This window comes from Myxocyprinus asiaticus, chromosome 3 (assembly GCF_019703515.2).
Source record: "Myxocyprinus asiaticus isolate MX2 ecotype Aquarium Trade chromosome 3, UBuf_Myxa_2, whole genome shotgun sequence".
Taxonomy (NCBI): Eukaryota; Metazoa; Chordata; class Actinopteri; order Cypriniformes; family Catostomidae; genus Myxocyprinus; species Myxocyprinus asiaticus.
The window spans coordinates 31,268,672-31,283,334 of record NC_059346.1 but is presented as its reverse complement, the minus strand read 5'-3'; the positions used below and the strand labels follow the sequence as shown (position 1 = coordinate 31,283,334).

The following is a 14,663-nucleotide window of genomic DNA, read 5'->3' as shown; positions in this document are numbered from 1 at the left end:
TTCTTGTATCTATCTGTAATGATGATCATGACAGACTATTACACTCTGCTGAAAAGACCAGCATAGTTGATGACCAGCATATATTTTGTTTTGCATGCTGATCCCAAGCATGGGATGCTGGTGTTCCGGTCTCTTGACTTACTTATCCATCAAGACTTCTTTGGTCAACCAGCTTCATAAAAAGACCAAGCTGGTCGGCCTGCTTCACCAGCTAAGTTTTGCTGGTGAATCACATAACTTTGCTGGTCAACCAGCTAGACCTGCACCAAACAAGAAAAAAACAGCATGCACATTCATGTTAGTCTGAGCTGGTCTTTTCAATGGAATTCTGTCATTAGTCAATTTAATTTATAGTTTAAAACTAACCTGATACGAAATGTACTGTCATTTTTGTATGATTGTTATGTGATATTGCAGGTGGACACAAAAATGTTTTAGTAAAATTCCCACAGTTTATTGTAAAAACTGGACTGGTTTCCCAAAGTAGAAGCTTTACAAAGACATATGGAAAGAATTCTAGGTGCAACCTGACTCAATAAGTCATTAATCGTCTATTAGGCTCTTTAAAATTAAGACATGATCATTTGGGTTCACTTCGTTTGGATTGTCTTTTATTTCATGCATACTTTCTTTTATTTTGCTGCGCTCATAATGTGTGCCCTCTGTGGAATGTTATCAGTATGTTTCACAGCTTCAAATTTGCCCTTAAATTCCTTGTCTACCATAGTCTCTCATGAGTCAAAGACAAACACAACAAAAACCTCCATTATGCCAGAAAGTCACATAGCCTGCCCTATGTGAGAAAGGGAAAGAGAGAGGCAGAAAGGTCATTCATGTGGAATGTAGGGTGGATGGAAGCTGCCGGTTGGAGGTTGAATGATTACTGCATTTGTATAATCAAACCCGCAGGTAAAGATAGCTCAACTTGAACTCCTGTTTCTTCACAGGCAACAAGATTACAGTGCCTCTCCCTGCTTGAGAATTATCTTTATCCTTTCTCCCATCATATTTAATATTTCCGGAACAGATGTGCTCGCCTCCAGGAATATGAAAATAAAATAAAAAAGCAGTAGAGTATTGGCCTTCAGAGAGATTTTAAAATGGAATGCCATCAATTCTGTATATGGAATGAGCTCCCTCCATACCGCCAGTGAACAAAAGAACCGCTGTGTGCCGAGGAGAGATGCAGAACTGAAGTTTTCAGAAGGTTGAAACTCAGGTTGAACCTTTTTGCACTTTGATGTGGAAATTAGTTTTTGATGATTGTTAATTTTAGATATCAGCTGTGCTAAAGATTCACTTTTATGTAAGACAGGCCTGTTCTCTAGCAGATTGCAACAGTAATTGGAGGGTACCATTTTACAAGTGCATTGATGAGGTTTATCTGGAACAAATAAATGTGAATGAAACTGGGGAGATGCAATTTGTCTGTGTGTGGTAGTGAAGGGCTCACTAATTAAGAACAGACAGAGGTGACACACATTGAACAGCAGTGGGTAGAGTATTTTTATTCAGGGAGCACCAGACCAGTGGTTTTCAGTGGGTCACAGATAGCAGAAAAAAAAAAAAACAATAATCATGGACAGCAGTGGGTTGCAGATAACATGCTAAATGCCAAAAATGCAACCAACCATTTAATTGTGCATAGTTAAGATAGTAAAGTAAATAGGCTTATCAACTTTTAAAGGGAGGAGAAAATGCTTCCCATATATTATGTTGTTGACATCAAAGGCAGCGCATCCAGTCAGACTGACAAATTGGTGCCAATTCATCTGTCATTTGGTGGAATCTAGCCAAATTCGGAAAATGCCAACATGGGCAGGTTGTTAAATGTGCTGTCATCCTTGAAATCTATGGACAAATCTATGCATGATAAGAAATTATGATCCACTGAACTAGCAGCACGTTTTCTTAACCAATTATGGATAAATGTTTTGAATTGATTTTTTTAATATGTATATTATTAATGTGCAAAATAAATTCTGCTTTCCTTTTCTGTCATTTATGCATGGGATCACTTCAGTTATTTTAAGCGTTTTGAATTCTGTGGATATTCTCCCAACGTGCGGAGCTGCAAGCCAAACACAGACGGAATCTCGTCCTTTGAGAATCTGCTTGCAAACATCATTCTGCGCGTGTTTGTCTGGGTCGTTGCCTTCATTATTTGCTTCGGAAACATCTTCGTCATCTGTCTGCGGTCCTGCATCGCTTCAGAGAATCAACATCACACAATGGCCATCAAATCTCTATGCTGTGAGTCCATTTTATATCAAATATTAGCATGACACAGCCATTATACAGTGCCTGCTCAACCCCAGTAAAACTCAACTGCATCAATCAGTGCCATTTCATGCATTTAGCAGAACTGAGACATAGAAACTTCAAACACTGAATCCACTAGAACAACTAAGCATGAGTCATTATAGAGCTAAAGCAGACAAGTGTTAATGCCATAGTGACAATGCTTTACATACACAATGTGTTGCATTAACAACCAACGACACATTAAAGTCAACCTGAAACAGCATTCCCCTCCTATTTTACTTTCATAATGTGAAACAGGATATTCAAAGATGGAAAACATGTAGGGCAGGACTTGATTGGATTGTGAAAACTGGACTTACCAGAATGGAGCCAGACCTGAATGCGAGTTTACAGTCGATTATGGAGAACTGTTCCTGTGCTCTAACACTGCTGCTGTCTTGCAATATTCTATCCCCCATGAAATCCTTTTCCCCTTGGACCGTAAAGTGATTTCATTGGCTGAAAGCAATGCCTTATTAGCATTCATGTAAGCGACACTCACTGAGCACTTTATTAGGAACACCTGTACACCTACATATTCATGCAATTATCTAATCGGACAATCATTTGGCATCAGTGCAATGCATGAAATCATGCAGATATGGGTCAGGAGCTTCAGTTAATGTTCACATCAACCATCAGAATGGGGACAAAATTTATCTCTGTGATTTCAACCATGGCATGACTTTTGGTGCCAGATGGGCTGGTTTGAGTATTTCTGTAACTGCTGATCTCCTGGGATTTTCACGCACAACAGTCTCTAGAGTTTACTCAGAATGGTGCCAAAAACAAGAAACATCCAGTGAGCAGCAGTTCTGCGGAGGGAAACACTTTGTTGATGAGAGAGATCAACGGAGAATAGCCAGACTGGTTTAACTGACAAAGTCTACGGTAACTCAGATAACCGCTCTGTACAATGGTAGTGAGCAAAATAGCATCTCAGAATGCACAACACCTTGAGGCGGATGGGCTACAACAGCAGAAGACCACATCAGGCACTTTATTAGGACCATAGTGCTCCTTATAAAGTGCTCAGTGAGTGTATACAGGTACAACATATCGTATTCTATAACCAAAACAACAAATGATAAAATTAAACGTTTCTCTGTGTTGTCAGGTTGCATGCTAACTGATTAGCATGCTAAGCTAACATTCTATCATTCATTTTCTACAGTTATCAAGCAAATCATTTATCCTATTAAGCTAACATATTCAGCATTAGTGGCTATATGGTAAACAGATATGGTAATACTAACTGTATTTAAGTGATCAGCTACAACAAAAATTAGTAACAGACCCTTCTGTTCACCCTTACAAAAACTGAGAGTTCACTGCAAATTTGCCACAAATTCACCAGTGATCATTTTCACATACAAATGAGCATTGCGGCAAAGTTGCGTCAAAGTTGCAACAAATTGTCCATTGTTGCCAAAGGTTTTCTGCAGGTTCACCAGTACCTGTGAAGAGCTTTAAACTTCTGGCAAACATTTGCAGCGAATCACAAGTTCAATTGCATGTGAAAAAGTTGTTTGTCAAACGAAGGAGTGTGAGTTCAGGGTCTAATTTTTCGGATGTTCAGAGATGTCAGACAAACAGGTTTAAAGGGTCATAGTTCCCTCTAACTGCAGCATCTACACACACACACACACACACACACACACACACACACACACATGCAATTATACAGCTAATTATAAATCAACACACGGCCTTGAAACTCAATCAATTATACATCTATGCACTATCACAAGCTTTTATTAAACATCAAAACACACACACACTCTTCCCCACATGCTGTGCAGATAAATAATTGCAACAGATATCATCTTTATACATATATACACACACACACACATACACAAAGAGAGCTTGCTGACTTCTATGCGACCTCACTGACACATGACGCACAACAGCAACACAACTGATTCATACACATGTGACATACACACACTTTGTTTTTCTATCATAGTGGGGACTTTCCATTACCTTTTTTTTTTTTTTTACTGAGCTGAGGATATTTTCTATCCTCTAAACCAAACACTCACATAAATTACGTTTACATTTTCATTAAGACATTATTTAGAATGTTTATTAATCCATTTTCCTCATGTGACCGATGGCTGGTCCCCACATAATACTGAAAACTGAAATGCTGTCCCCACGGTCCCCACATAATACTGAAAACTGAAATGCTGTCCCCACAAATTTCAGTTTTTACTATCCTGGTCGGCAAAGTATGTATAGGCAAAACCTGACCTACACACATGCACTTTCATTCTATGACAGCAACAGAGAACTTTTGGAAAAGGCTAAATCAGAGTGCAATATCTAGGGCTGTTCACCTGGGTATTAGAGTCTAAGGAATAATCTGTGTCTCTGTGACTGAGAGAGATAGCAGGCAGGGTGCTGAGAGTTGATGGATGGATGAACAGATGGCTGGATAGGTGTATTTTTTTTTTAACCCACAAAGAGTTACAAGGACACTTTAATCTCTTAAATTATCAAAACCTACCACCCCCTCAGAAAAGAGACATGCAGGGAGAGGAAAGTGTTTGCAGTGTTTCTCTATAGCGTTTGAGTTTCCCATTGGGAGACATTGGCTGGTATATGTTCTGCAGGAGTGGTAGAGATGGGGCTTTATTGCTTTCTCTGTAGGAAGCACATCATATTCACTTGCCTGACTACAGTGGGACTAGAAAAGTACACCACTATTGCTTACTGGCAAAATACCATTCACAGGGTGATATCGCACCACACTGTAGGCACAGATTTTGATGAATTAAAATAAAGGAGGGCAGAGACATCTGTGAGGGAGGGAAGATGATTTGGAACAAGTGCAGTGAATGAGTGTGTGGGTGATTTAGTGGTTGTTAATTATTAGTTAAACCAGATCCCCAGCATGTTTCTGGGGCACAGAGTGAGAGAGGGGGAGAGAGAGAGGCCTGACCACACACACTACCAGAAATAAATATCCTTCTGAGACCCAGCAAAAAAAAAAAATAAATAAATAAATAAATAAATTTTTGCAAATATTTTAGCATCCATATACACTCACTGAGCATTTTGTGTAACACTATGGTCCTAAAAAAAAGCTACAGACGTGGTCTACTGCTATTGTAGCCCATCCACCTCAAAGTTCAACGTATTGTGCATTCTGAGATATTGTTCTGCTCACTACAATTGTACAGAGTGGTTATCTGAGTTACCATAGCCATTCTATCAGCTCCAACCAATCTGGTCATTCTCCATTGACCTTTCTCATCAACAAGGCGTTTTTGTCCGCAGAACTGCCGCTCACTGGAAGTTTTTTGTTTTTGGCACCAAAAACCAAAAAAACTCTAGAGACTGTTGTGCGTGAGAATCCCAGGAGATCAGCAGTTACAGAAATACTCAAACCAGCCCGTCTGGTACAACAATCATGCCATGGTCAAAATCACTGGGATAAAAAAAAATTCCCCATTTAGATGGTTGATGTGAACATTAACTTAAGCTCCTGACCCATATCTGAATGATTTTATGCATTTTATGTACTGCTGCCACACAATTAGCTGATTAGATAATCACATGAATTAGTAGGTGTACAGGTGTTCCTAATAAAGTGCTCAGTATGTGTAGTGTCTGGTGCATGAGAAATGTTTTTTAAAAACATTTTATTCACATTTTATTGCATGTTCTTTGTAGAGGAAGTCAGGAACAAGTTATTAGGAAAATGAAGGAAAAACTCTTCAGCCAATAATGTTTTTTCATTCACATTCTAAGCTAATTTTCTTAACTTATTTAATGAACTGATTAATTAACATTGATTTCATTATGTTAAAAACATGGATATAAAAGGTGTTTTTAATGTACAATGGTATATTTTAAATATGAATTACAGTACAAGGATTGAATTACAGTGCCTACATTTAATAAGTGTTTATTCAGAATGAGTGTTTCTCAGCACTTTAGCACAGAAATCTCAACGTCCACTAAACATACATGAACCAATAGAGTAGTGTTTTTGTATTGCATTTATTCCCAGTTTTATTTAACAGTTGTTGTAAATAGGAGCAAAAATACTCCTAACCTTAGACGTTTGAGTGCATGAGTTTGTAAACCCCTGTTGTCTCACCCCTTGCAGAATTGATACAAATATAAGAGATAAAATCTAATATTTTGTTTTCTGTAGTACAGCCTTTCAGAAGCTACGTAATATAGTATATTGACATTATATATATATATATATATATATATATATATATATATATATATATATATATATATATATATATATATATATAAACATGTCATGTTCAAAAGTTTACATTAACATGGTTCTTAATATGAGTGTTGCCTTCTTGAGCACCAAAGAATGTTTGCACCTTTTGTAATAGTTGTCCTGAGGGTGAAAAGCTGGATGGCAACATTATATATATTACTGGGAAACCAAAGAGCATGAAGTACCTTGAGATTTTTTTTAAGAACAATAGACAGCTTCACTGCTTAGGATAAAGCAGGAACTCATGCACAAATATCACAAAAGACACAAAGTAATTGATCATCAAGGAAGCAACACACCATATTAAGAACCAAGGGGATGTACATTTTGAACAGGATCATTTGTGTAAATTCAGTTATTATTTTGTCTTGAGGAATATATGGAAATATCTGTTATGTGAAATTGCATCATCAGGGCAGTATAAAATAAAAAACAATATGCAATTTTTATTATCCTTATTTTTTAATGATAAACATCTTGCAGATTCTGCAAGGGGAATGCAAACTTAAGCACTCAACTGTTCATGATGTCTCAACTTTTTTTACACAAAAAATATTCTAAAAATGAGAATAATACCTTGGAATATCAAATATTGAATTTTTGTACCTGTCTCCCCAACAGGTGAAAACATGTCCCAATGTCCCTTAAAAATGACATAGAAGAAATTAATGTCTTTTATGTTAAAGAAATTCTCTGTTCTGAGATATTTATTTATAAGAAAAAAAGATGAGTGAAATCAGTCAAATACTACTGATATTACAAATAAAATAAAAATATTCTTTGCTTAAAATTTTCTGAATTGTACCATCAGACATTTTTAAAAACCAAGGAGAGGACATTTTCATGGCCAAGCCCCTATACATTTGGTATCTCTTAAAAGGCCAGCATGTGCTATTTAAAATACTTTATCTTTATAACTTTATAACTGTGGCATACAGTATGTTTAGTCTACAGAGGACAAAATGAATTGCTGGGTCTCAGGAGGACATAGCAGAAAGAAATGGAACATAACTGGCTGATATATTATGGATGGATATATGGATGGATAGATGGGCAAATGGACAGAAAATGGATGGATGGGTGAATGGATTGAAGATGGATGATAAATGAATGGATGGATGGACAAAATAGATAGAAGATGAATGAAAGCTGGTTGGTTGGATGGTGGCTGCATGAATGGATGGCTGGACAGATTGAAAATAGGGTATGAATTAAGATCTTTGTTTTATTTCTGATAGGTGCAGACTGTCTGATGGGAGTGTACCTCCTTTTTATCGGTGCCTTTGACATAAAGTACTGCGGCGAGTACAACCGTCATGCTCAAATATGGATGGAGAGCCTGTCCTGCCAGCTGATTGGCTGTCTGGCCATGCTGTCCACAGAGGTATCTGTCATGATGTTGACCTACATGACTCTAGAGAAATACCTGTGTATCGTCTTCCCGTTCCAGCATTACCGGGCCGGACGCAAACAGACACTCTGCTCCCTGACCTTCATCTGGCTGCTGGGATTCATCATCGCCATTATTCCCTTCTGGGATAAACAGACATTTGGGAATTTTTATGGCCGGAACGGAGTGTGTTTCCCTCTTCACTCCGACCAGACAGAGAAACCTGGTGCCAGATGCTATTCTACAGCCATCTTTCTTGGTAAGAGCAGAGAGCACTGGAGTGTGTAAATTTTGTAGTATGTGTGTGTTTGTGGCATTCTCTGGAAGTGACTCAACTTTGAATTGGGCTTTTCAAGGATTATCTAACAATTTTATTGCATTTCCCCAGAGATTCAACAGTGCTCTGTATCAAAAAGCCTTTTAATTTACTAAAGTAAACATAGTCAGAGAAAGATGCTGCCCATGTTGGAACAGCCAGCAGTCAGTCACTGAACTCTGCTGAGTACTGAAACAGCCTAAAGGCAAAAAGAGAATTAAAGAAACAGTTCACCCAAAAATGAAAGTTTCGACATTATTAACTCATCCTTATGCGTTCTGACCCCAAATTATTTTCTTTTTGTCTGTGAAGCACAAAAGGAGATGTTAGGCAGAATGTCTGAGCTGTTTTTTTCTCCATACAACGAAAGCAGATAAGTCTTCTGAAACCATATGATAGCTTTGTGTATAGAACAGACCGAAATTTAGGCCCTTAATTACTGATAATCTTGTATAGTTATAATGATAACAATATGTGATAAACCTTCCGGAAGTCATACATTTCATTCATTCTTGTGTTCAGTGAATAAATGCTGCTTGTACAAGCATCGTGCAAGGTTTGACAACATCTCACGTGACCCTGATCGCGATTGCAATGCGACAAGTTTGAAAATACTTTACTGCAAATGACTGCAAATGAGATTTTGAAGCAACAGCAGAGAGGAAGATTATCAGTGAACAACAACTTAAATTTCAGTCTTCAGAATACCTTTCATTGTATGGACAAAAACAGTTCAGACTTTGTCTTACATCTTCTTTAATTACAAAAATTTGAGGTGAACTATTCCTTTAGTCAAATGACTTCACACTTTGTTGTTATATTCATTTTTGGGAATAAAACAGTATTTACAGTAGTTGGTACAGCCTAAACGTGAGTAAATGAAGTTCCATCCACATGTATAAATTCTTCAACACTGTTAGCTTGATCTCAGATTATTGATGATTTATGTGTGTTTGTTTTAGGTCTAAATCTGCTGGCCTTCGTGATCATTGTATTCTCCTATTCCAGTATGTTTTATTCTGTCCAGAAGACAGCGAAGACAGCACGTCAAACCGTATATGATCGAGAAGTTTCTATTGCAAAGCGATTTTTCTTCATTGTGTTCACTGATGCCATGTGCTGGATCCCTATCTTCCTCTTAAAGATCCTCTCACTGCTAAGAGTACAAATCGCAGGTAAACAAATTGTTGTGTGATCATAAACAGTATCACAGGCTAGTGTTTTTTACAGAGAGAAGACATTGCAGGCTATTTTGAGTATGTGCCTTAATGTGTAATTGCTTCAGCTGTGCAACATTAGCTAATAGGCTTATTTATCCCGGTCTAAATTTCAGTCAATAAACTGCAGTTCCCCTGGTGTGTTCTTGTAGCGCTCCAACGTCCCCTCAGAAAAGACTACTTATGGATCTATGTGTTCAATGAATAAACCAGCAATTTTAGGATTACAGAGCTTTAGAATCAGATCTGATCTTTGCTTCAGAAGATATTGATTGTTCAACAGTCTGACAGTTGAGCAGCAAATTTTCACCTGCCTTTTTGAGTTTTTCACATGACACAACAGCAGGGCTCAACAGCCATGGCGCCTTTAGCTGTACAGCTATACAATGGATCCAGTTGTACCATGAACACTCTGTCTGACCTGAGAAACATTTTCTCTCAAAATATTTCAGCTATAATGATGTGTGTCCCATATTTCTGTTGGCTGTTCAGAACTAGCAATGCCCCATTCGCAAATTAATCATTCTTTTGATTTGGTTCTTTTCATGGCTAAACGGGCTTGCAAAACAGTCTAAATCGGTTTCCGATTCAGTCTGATTTGTACGAACTGCTCTCTCACTAAATCATTTGGAGCCGTTTCTCACTTAACAAAACAGCTTTGGGCTACTTAAGAATACAAAGAACAAACAGCACTGGATGAAGTGGACAGTTACCTACAATCAACTGAAACAAAAGGCTACCTTTTAGAGAGGTAACTTTTAGAAACTTCAAGTTTAATGTGAATAAAGATCCGTTCACACCGAACGTGTTTTTGCATCCACCCATGCTGTTTTTGAATTGTTTTTCATGTAAATATTTACTAGATGGGTGTCTTTGACCACTGTGCCACATTTTTGTGTTATAAGCATCTCTCACAGGAGCGCTGCATTTTTAGACGCTGTCAAAAAGAAATCTAACTGTTACAAATGTAAAGATACCTACATTCTGCATTCGTTGGGCTGCATCTTACCTTTTTAGCGTGAGAAATCATTCCCTTCCAAAATTAAGAGTTCATGGCAGATTTCCTGCAAACTCGCTACTGATTATTTTCACATGTAGATGAGCTTTGCTGCAAACTTGCGGCAAATTGTTCATTGTTGCCAAAGGTTTGTTCAGGTTCACCACTTCTGGCAAACATTTACGGTTAATCACAAGCTCATTTGCATGTGAAAATAATGAGTGGCAAATTTGCAGCAAATATGTGGCAAGTTTTTGCAGCTAGTTTGCCAGAACTCTAGATTTTTTGTAAAGGATTTGTTCTGGGCCTCATTTCCTAAAAGTTTCCTTAGTCTTAGTTGGTTGTAAAATCCATCTCAAGATTCATATTAGTTTTGCAGCCTGTTTCCCAAAGCCATCATAACTTTAGTACGTGAAAATAGTCATAGATTTAAGGGGGCTCTGGAATGGGGGCCTGTGCAGCTTAGCAAGTAAAGACATTGACTACCACACCTGGAGTCATAAGTTCGAATCCAGGGCCGCATGCTAAGTGACTCTAGTCAGGCTTCCTAAGCAATCAATTGGCCTGGTTGCTAGGGTGCGTAGAGTCACGTTGGGTATAATGTGGTTCTTGCTCTTGGTGGGGCGAGTAGTGAGTTGTGCGTGGATGCCACAGAGAATAGTGTGAAGCCTCCACACATGATAGGTCTCTGCGGTAACGCTCTCAACAAGCCACGTGATAAAATGCACGGACTGACTGTCTCAGACACGGAGGCAACTGAGATTCGTCCTCCGCCACCCGGATTGAGGCGAGTCACTACGTCACCACTAGGACCTAGAGCACATTGGGAATTGGGCATGCCAAATTGGGGAGAAAATCCCCCCCCCAAAAAAAGAGGGCTCTGGAATAATCCTAGAGAGCTACGAGCATCGTAATGAGACAGATGTATGCAGTCACCTGCAGGACAATCACAAAATTACACTTAAAGGGGCTGTAAGTGATTTTAGCTGTTCAAGAATTTCCACAAACTGAGCCGCTGGATTAGCCATGACCCCTCTTTTCAAAACCCTGCACTCCAAAGATACCAAATGAGCTTTATTGAGACTGACATCATGCAGAAACGGCTGTCAAAAACAACAGCAGCAAAATAGCGCCCTCACCTGCAACTGTTATGAGCAACATGGCAAAAAAATTGCATTACCCCTCAATAATTCATGTAGGTATAGCTGCAGGCCGGAGACCTCCAAATGTGGGTGGAATCTTCAAAAGAGGGCACAACATTTTCTGCACAAAATTCACAAAACTACATTTAGTTTGCCCAATTAGCTAATTAGGTTGAGTATTTAAGAAAATAAATGTACTACCACCCTTGGAGTCGCGAGTTCGAATCCAGGGCGTGCTGAGTGAATTCAGCCAGGTCTCCTAAGCAACCAAATTGACCCGGTTGCTAGGCAGGGTAGAGTCACATGGGGTAACCTCCTCGTGGTCGCTATAATGTGGTTCGCTCTCGGTGGGGTGCGTGGTGAGTTGTGCGTGGATGCCACGGAGAATAGCATGACGCCTCCACATGCACTATGTCTCCACGGTATAGCGCTCAACAAGCTACGTGATAAGATGCGCGGATTGACGGTCTCAGACACGGAGGCAACTGACATTCGTCCTCCGCCACCCAGATTGAGGCGCATCACTACGCCACCACGAGGACTTAGAGTGCATTGGGAATTGGGCATTCCAAATTGAGGAGAAAATAAACTAAATGTAAACATTTTCCCAGCGTGTAAATAATAAGCATTTCTAAAGTTACGCACAAATACAATGAAGCTGCAATGACGAGCAACACTGCACGGTCACATTTCAGCACTTCACATATACCGACAGCGACTCCCTTAAGTTCACCCAAAAATGAAAACTGGTTCATTATTTACTCACCCTTGTCTTATTCTAAACCAAAATTACTTATTTTCTTTTTCGGTACTGAAAGTATTTTGAAAAAACTTCCTACTCAGTGATGTCATACAATGGCAGTGTATGGTGACCACCTCTTCAAGCTTCAAAAGGATGCAAAAGTATAATTTAAAAGTCTAATAAATTATTCACTGTGACTCATTCCTTGTTCTGAAGGCATATGATAAGGTTTGGTGAGAAACAAACTGAAATCTAATGTACTACTATCTTTACCAACCACTGCTCTCCTGTGTGCGTTTACGAGCCCACTCACGAGATGGGGGGCGTTCAAGCGAGAAACTGCCTGTTTGGTACAATCGGACCACCACAGAGATATGTAATAACAGAAAACACAACACAGCTGCACACAAACTAGAGACCCGAAGTTACAAAACATGTCTGAAGTTTTTGAAGTTGAAGAGGAGGTGCATTATGTTCAGACCTCATTTGGCCTCTTCGTTGTGTGTATGCTCCGAAGACTGTAGCTCGACTACGCAAAACCCAACTGTTATAACTGTGCATGTAAATGCAATGTGAATGCAAGGCATTAAAACATATAGAAAGATGACACAAATGAAATATTTAATGACAACACAGCACTGGCTCGATATTTTCCATCAGCTGCCACTGGGTTAGCGGACTATTTTTATTGTTGAGCCATGCAGAGTAAGCAATTTCTTGTTTGTTATTTTTATATGCTGATGGCATTTACAGAATTATATTATCATTTTATAAACGTGAATCCAGATAAACCTCTTTTCTTCTTGTAAAAAGTATATGTCAACTGACATATAGAGGCAAAATTCAAGTCATGCAAGCAACCAGCCTGAGCCAAGAGGCCCATTTTTATTAGTAGATGGCTGAGGAGCCCTGACCGCAGGGGAGGATTAGACATTGAACCACCACAAGCACAGATGAACTCTAATCAGCGAGAAGGGCTTGCAATTCTACTTGGACAATGTGGTTTAATCTGCACCCTCTCTTTCTCTCTCCCTCTGTCTCTCTTCAAGGTACCATTATTCTGTGGGTGGTGATATTTATCCTCCCTATAAACAGCGCCCTGAACCCCATCTTGTACACCATCACAACTAGCGCCTTTCAACAGAGACTCAAACAGTGTCTAAAATATCGCTGCCAAGAAACTAACTGATACACACACACACTTTATGCATATGCAGACATGCACACAAATTGAGATTAAGATTCCATGTGGAATAAAAAGTTAATAGATGATGGAATAATGCCCAGAAGCACACTCAAGTCACACACACACAGCTACAAGATGCTCTCATACCAAGTACATATTAATGAGGTCCATATCAGCCTGCAGGGCTAAGTGCAAAATTAGGGCACTTTAGACATGCATTAACCAGCAGGTCAACATAAACAATACACACTTACGTATGCAATTAATATGTACTACCAAGCCTTAAATGAAAATCCAAAAACTATGTACACACAAACCTGAGGAACTTTAAATGCAACCTACACCTGGAGCAGCATATCTGTGTGCAGTCGAAGACAAACTCAATGGCTGTCAGAGGAGGGAGCAGCAAATGGTTTGTATGGACCCAGCAGGAAGGGGATTGGAATCCTTCTGACAGATTTAATTGTGTTTTTGTTTGGTTGTATGGATGTGTTTGGAACACAGAGAGGAAGAGATGGCAGCTGCATAAAATCTGGATAGAAAATGTCCAGCAAAACTAGGGTATAAGTTTTGACAGTGAATTGAAAGTTTATGATTATTGTGGCAATTCCTCCCTGAAGAAATAGAGAAACAGATTTTTATGGTGTTCACATTAGCACTGAATGGAGAATTTGTTCCAGATTGCTGTTATAAAGATTATATGAAATGTATAATGTGAGCTGATTATTTATGAAACACTACTTTCACTTGGTTGCTTCATTTGTCAGATGTCTTCAATGAATGTACAATATAAATAATATAAATGAATAAAGAATAATTATTTCATCATATTTCATTGTATCTGCTTGATTTGCTCAGCAGAATAAAAAACAGCACTAAACCTTTTTTATTTTCCATTGCTTTGACAGATTTAAAGTCTTTGTTAAAGCTCAGGATAGACTTCATTAAAAAAGGGTAGCTCAACTGAATAAAAGTGGTTTGTTCATCACACTGGACCCTACAGGCTTAAGGAAAAAAAAAATAATAATAATAATCCCCAAACCCTAATCTGTTTACCTCACAGTTTAAGGTTGAGCTTAATGGTTTATAGAAGCAGTAGAGACCCATTATG

At 38.7% G+C, this 14,663-nt stretch overlaps 1 protein-coding gene across 2 annotated transcripts in view; it reads left to right on the top strand.

Annotated features, from left to right (window-relative positions):
- Positions 1 to 14,328, top strand: part of rxfp2l (relaxin family peptide receptor 2, like) — a 51,935-nt gene extending 37,607 nt beyond the window's left edge. For both annotated transcript variants that reach the window (XM_051666917.1, XM_051666908.1), the window contains 4 exons: positions 2,024 to 2,253; positions 7,801 to 8,211; positions 9,231 to 9,443; positions 13,416 to 14,328. In XM_051666917.1, coding sequence (XP_051522877.1) covers positions 2,024 to 2,253; positions 7,801 to 8,211; positions 9,231 to 9,443; positions 13,416 to 13,555 — 994 coding nt within the window. In that variant the 3' untranslated portion in view covers positions 13,556 to 14,328. The remainder of the gene's footprint in view (positions 1 to 2,023; positions 2,254 to 7,800; positions 8,212 to 9,230; positions 9,444 to 13,415) is intronic.
- Positions 14,329 to 14,663: the final 335 nt, after the last annotated feature.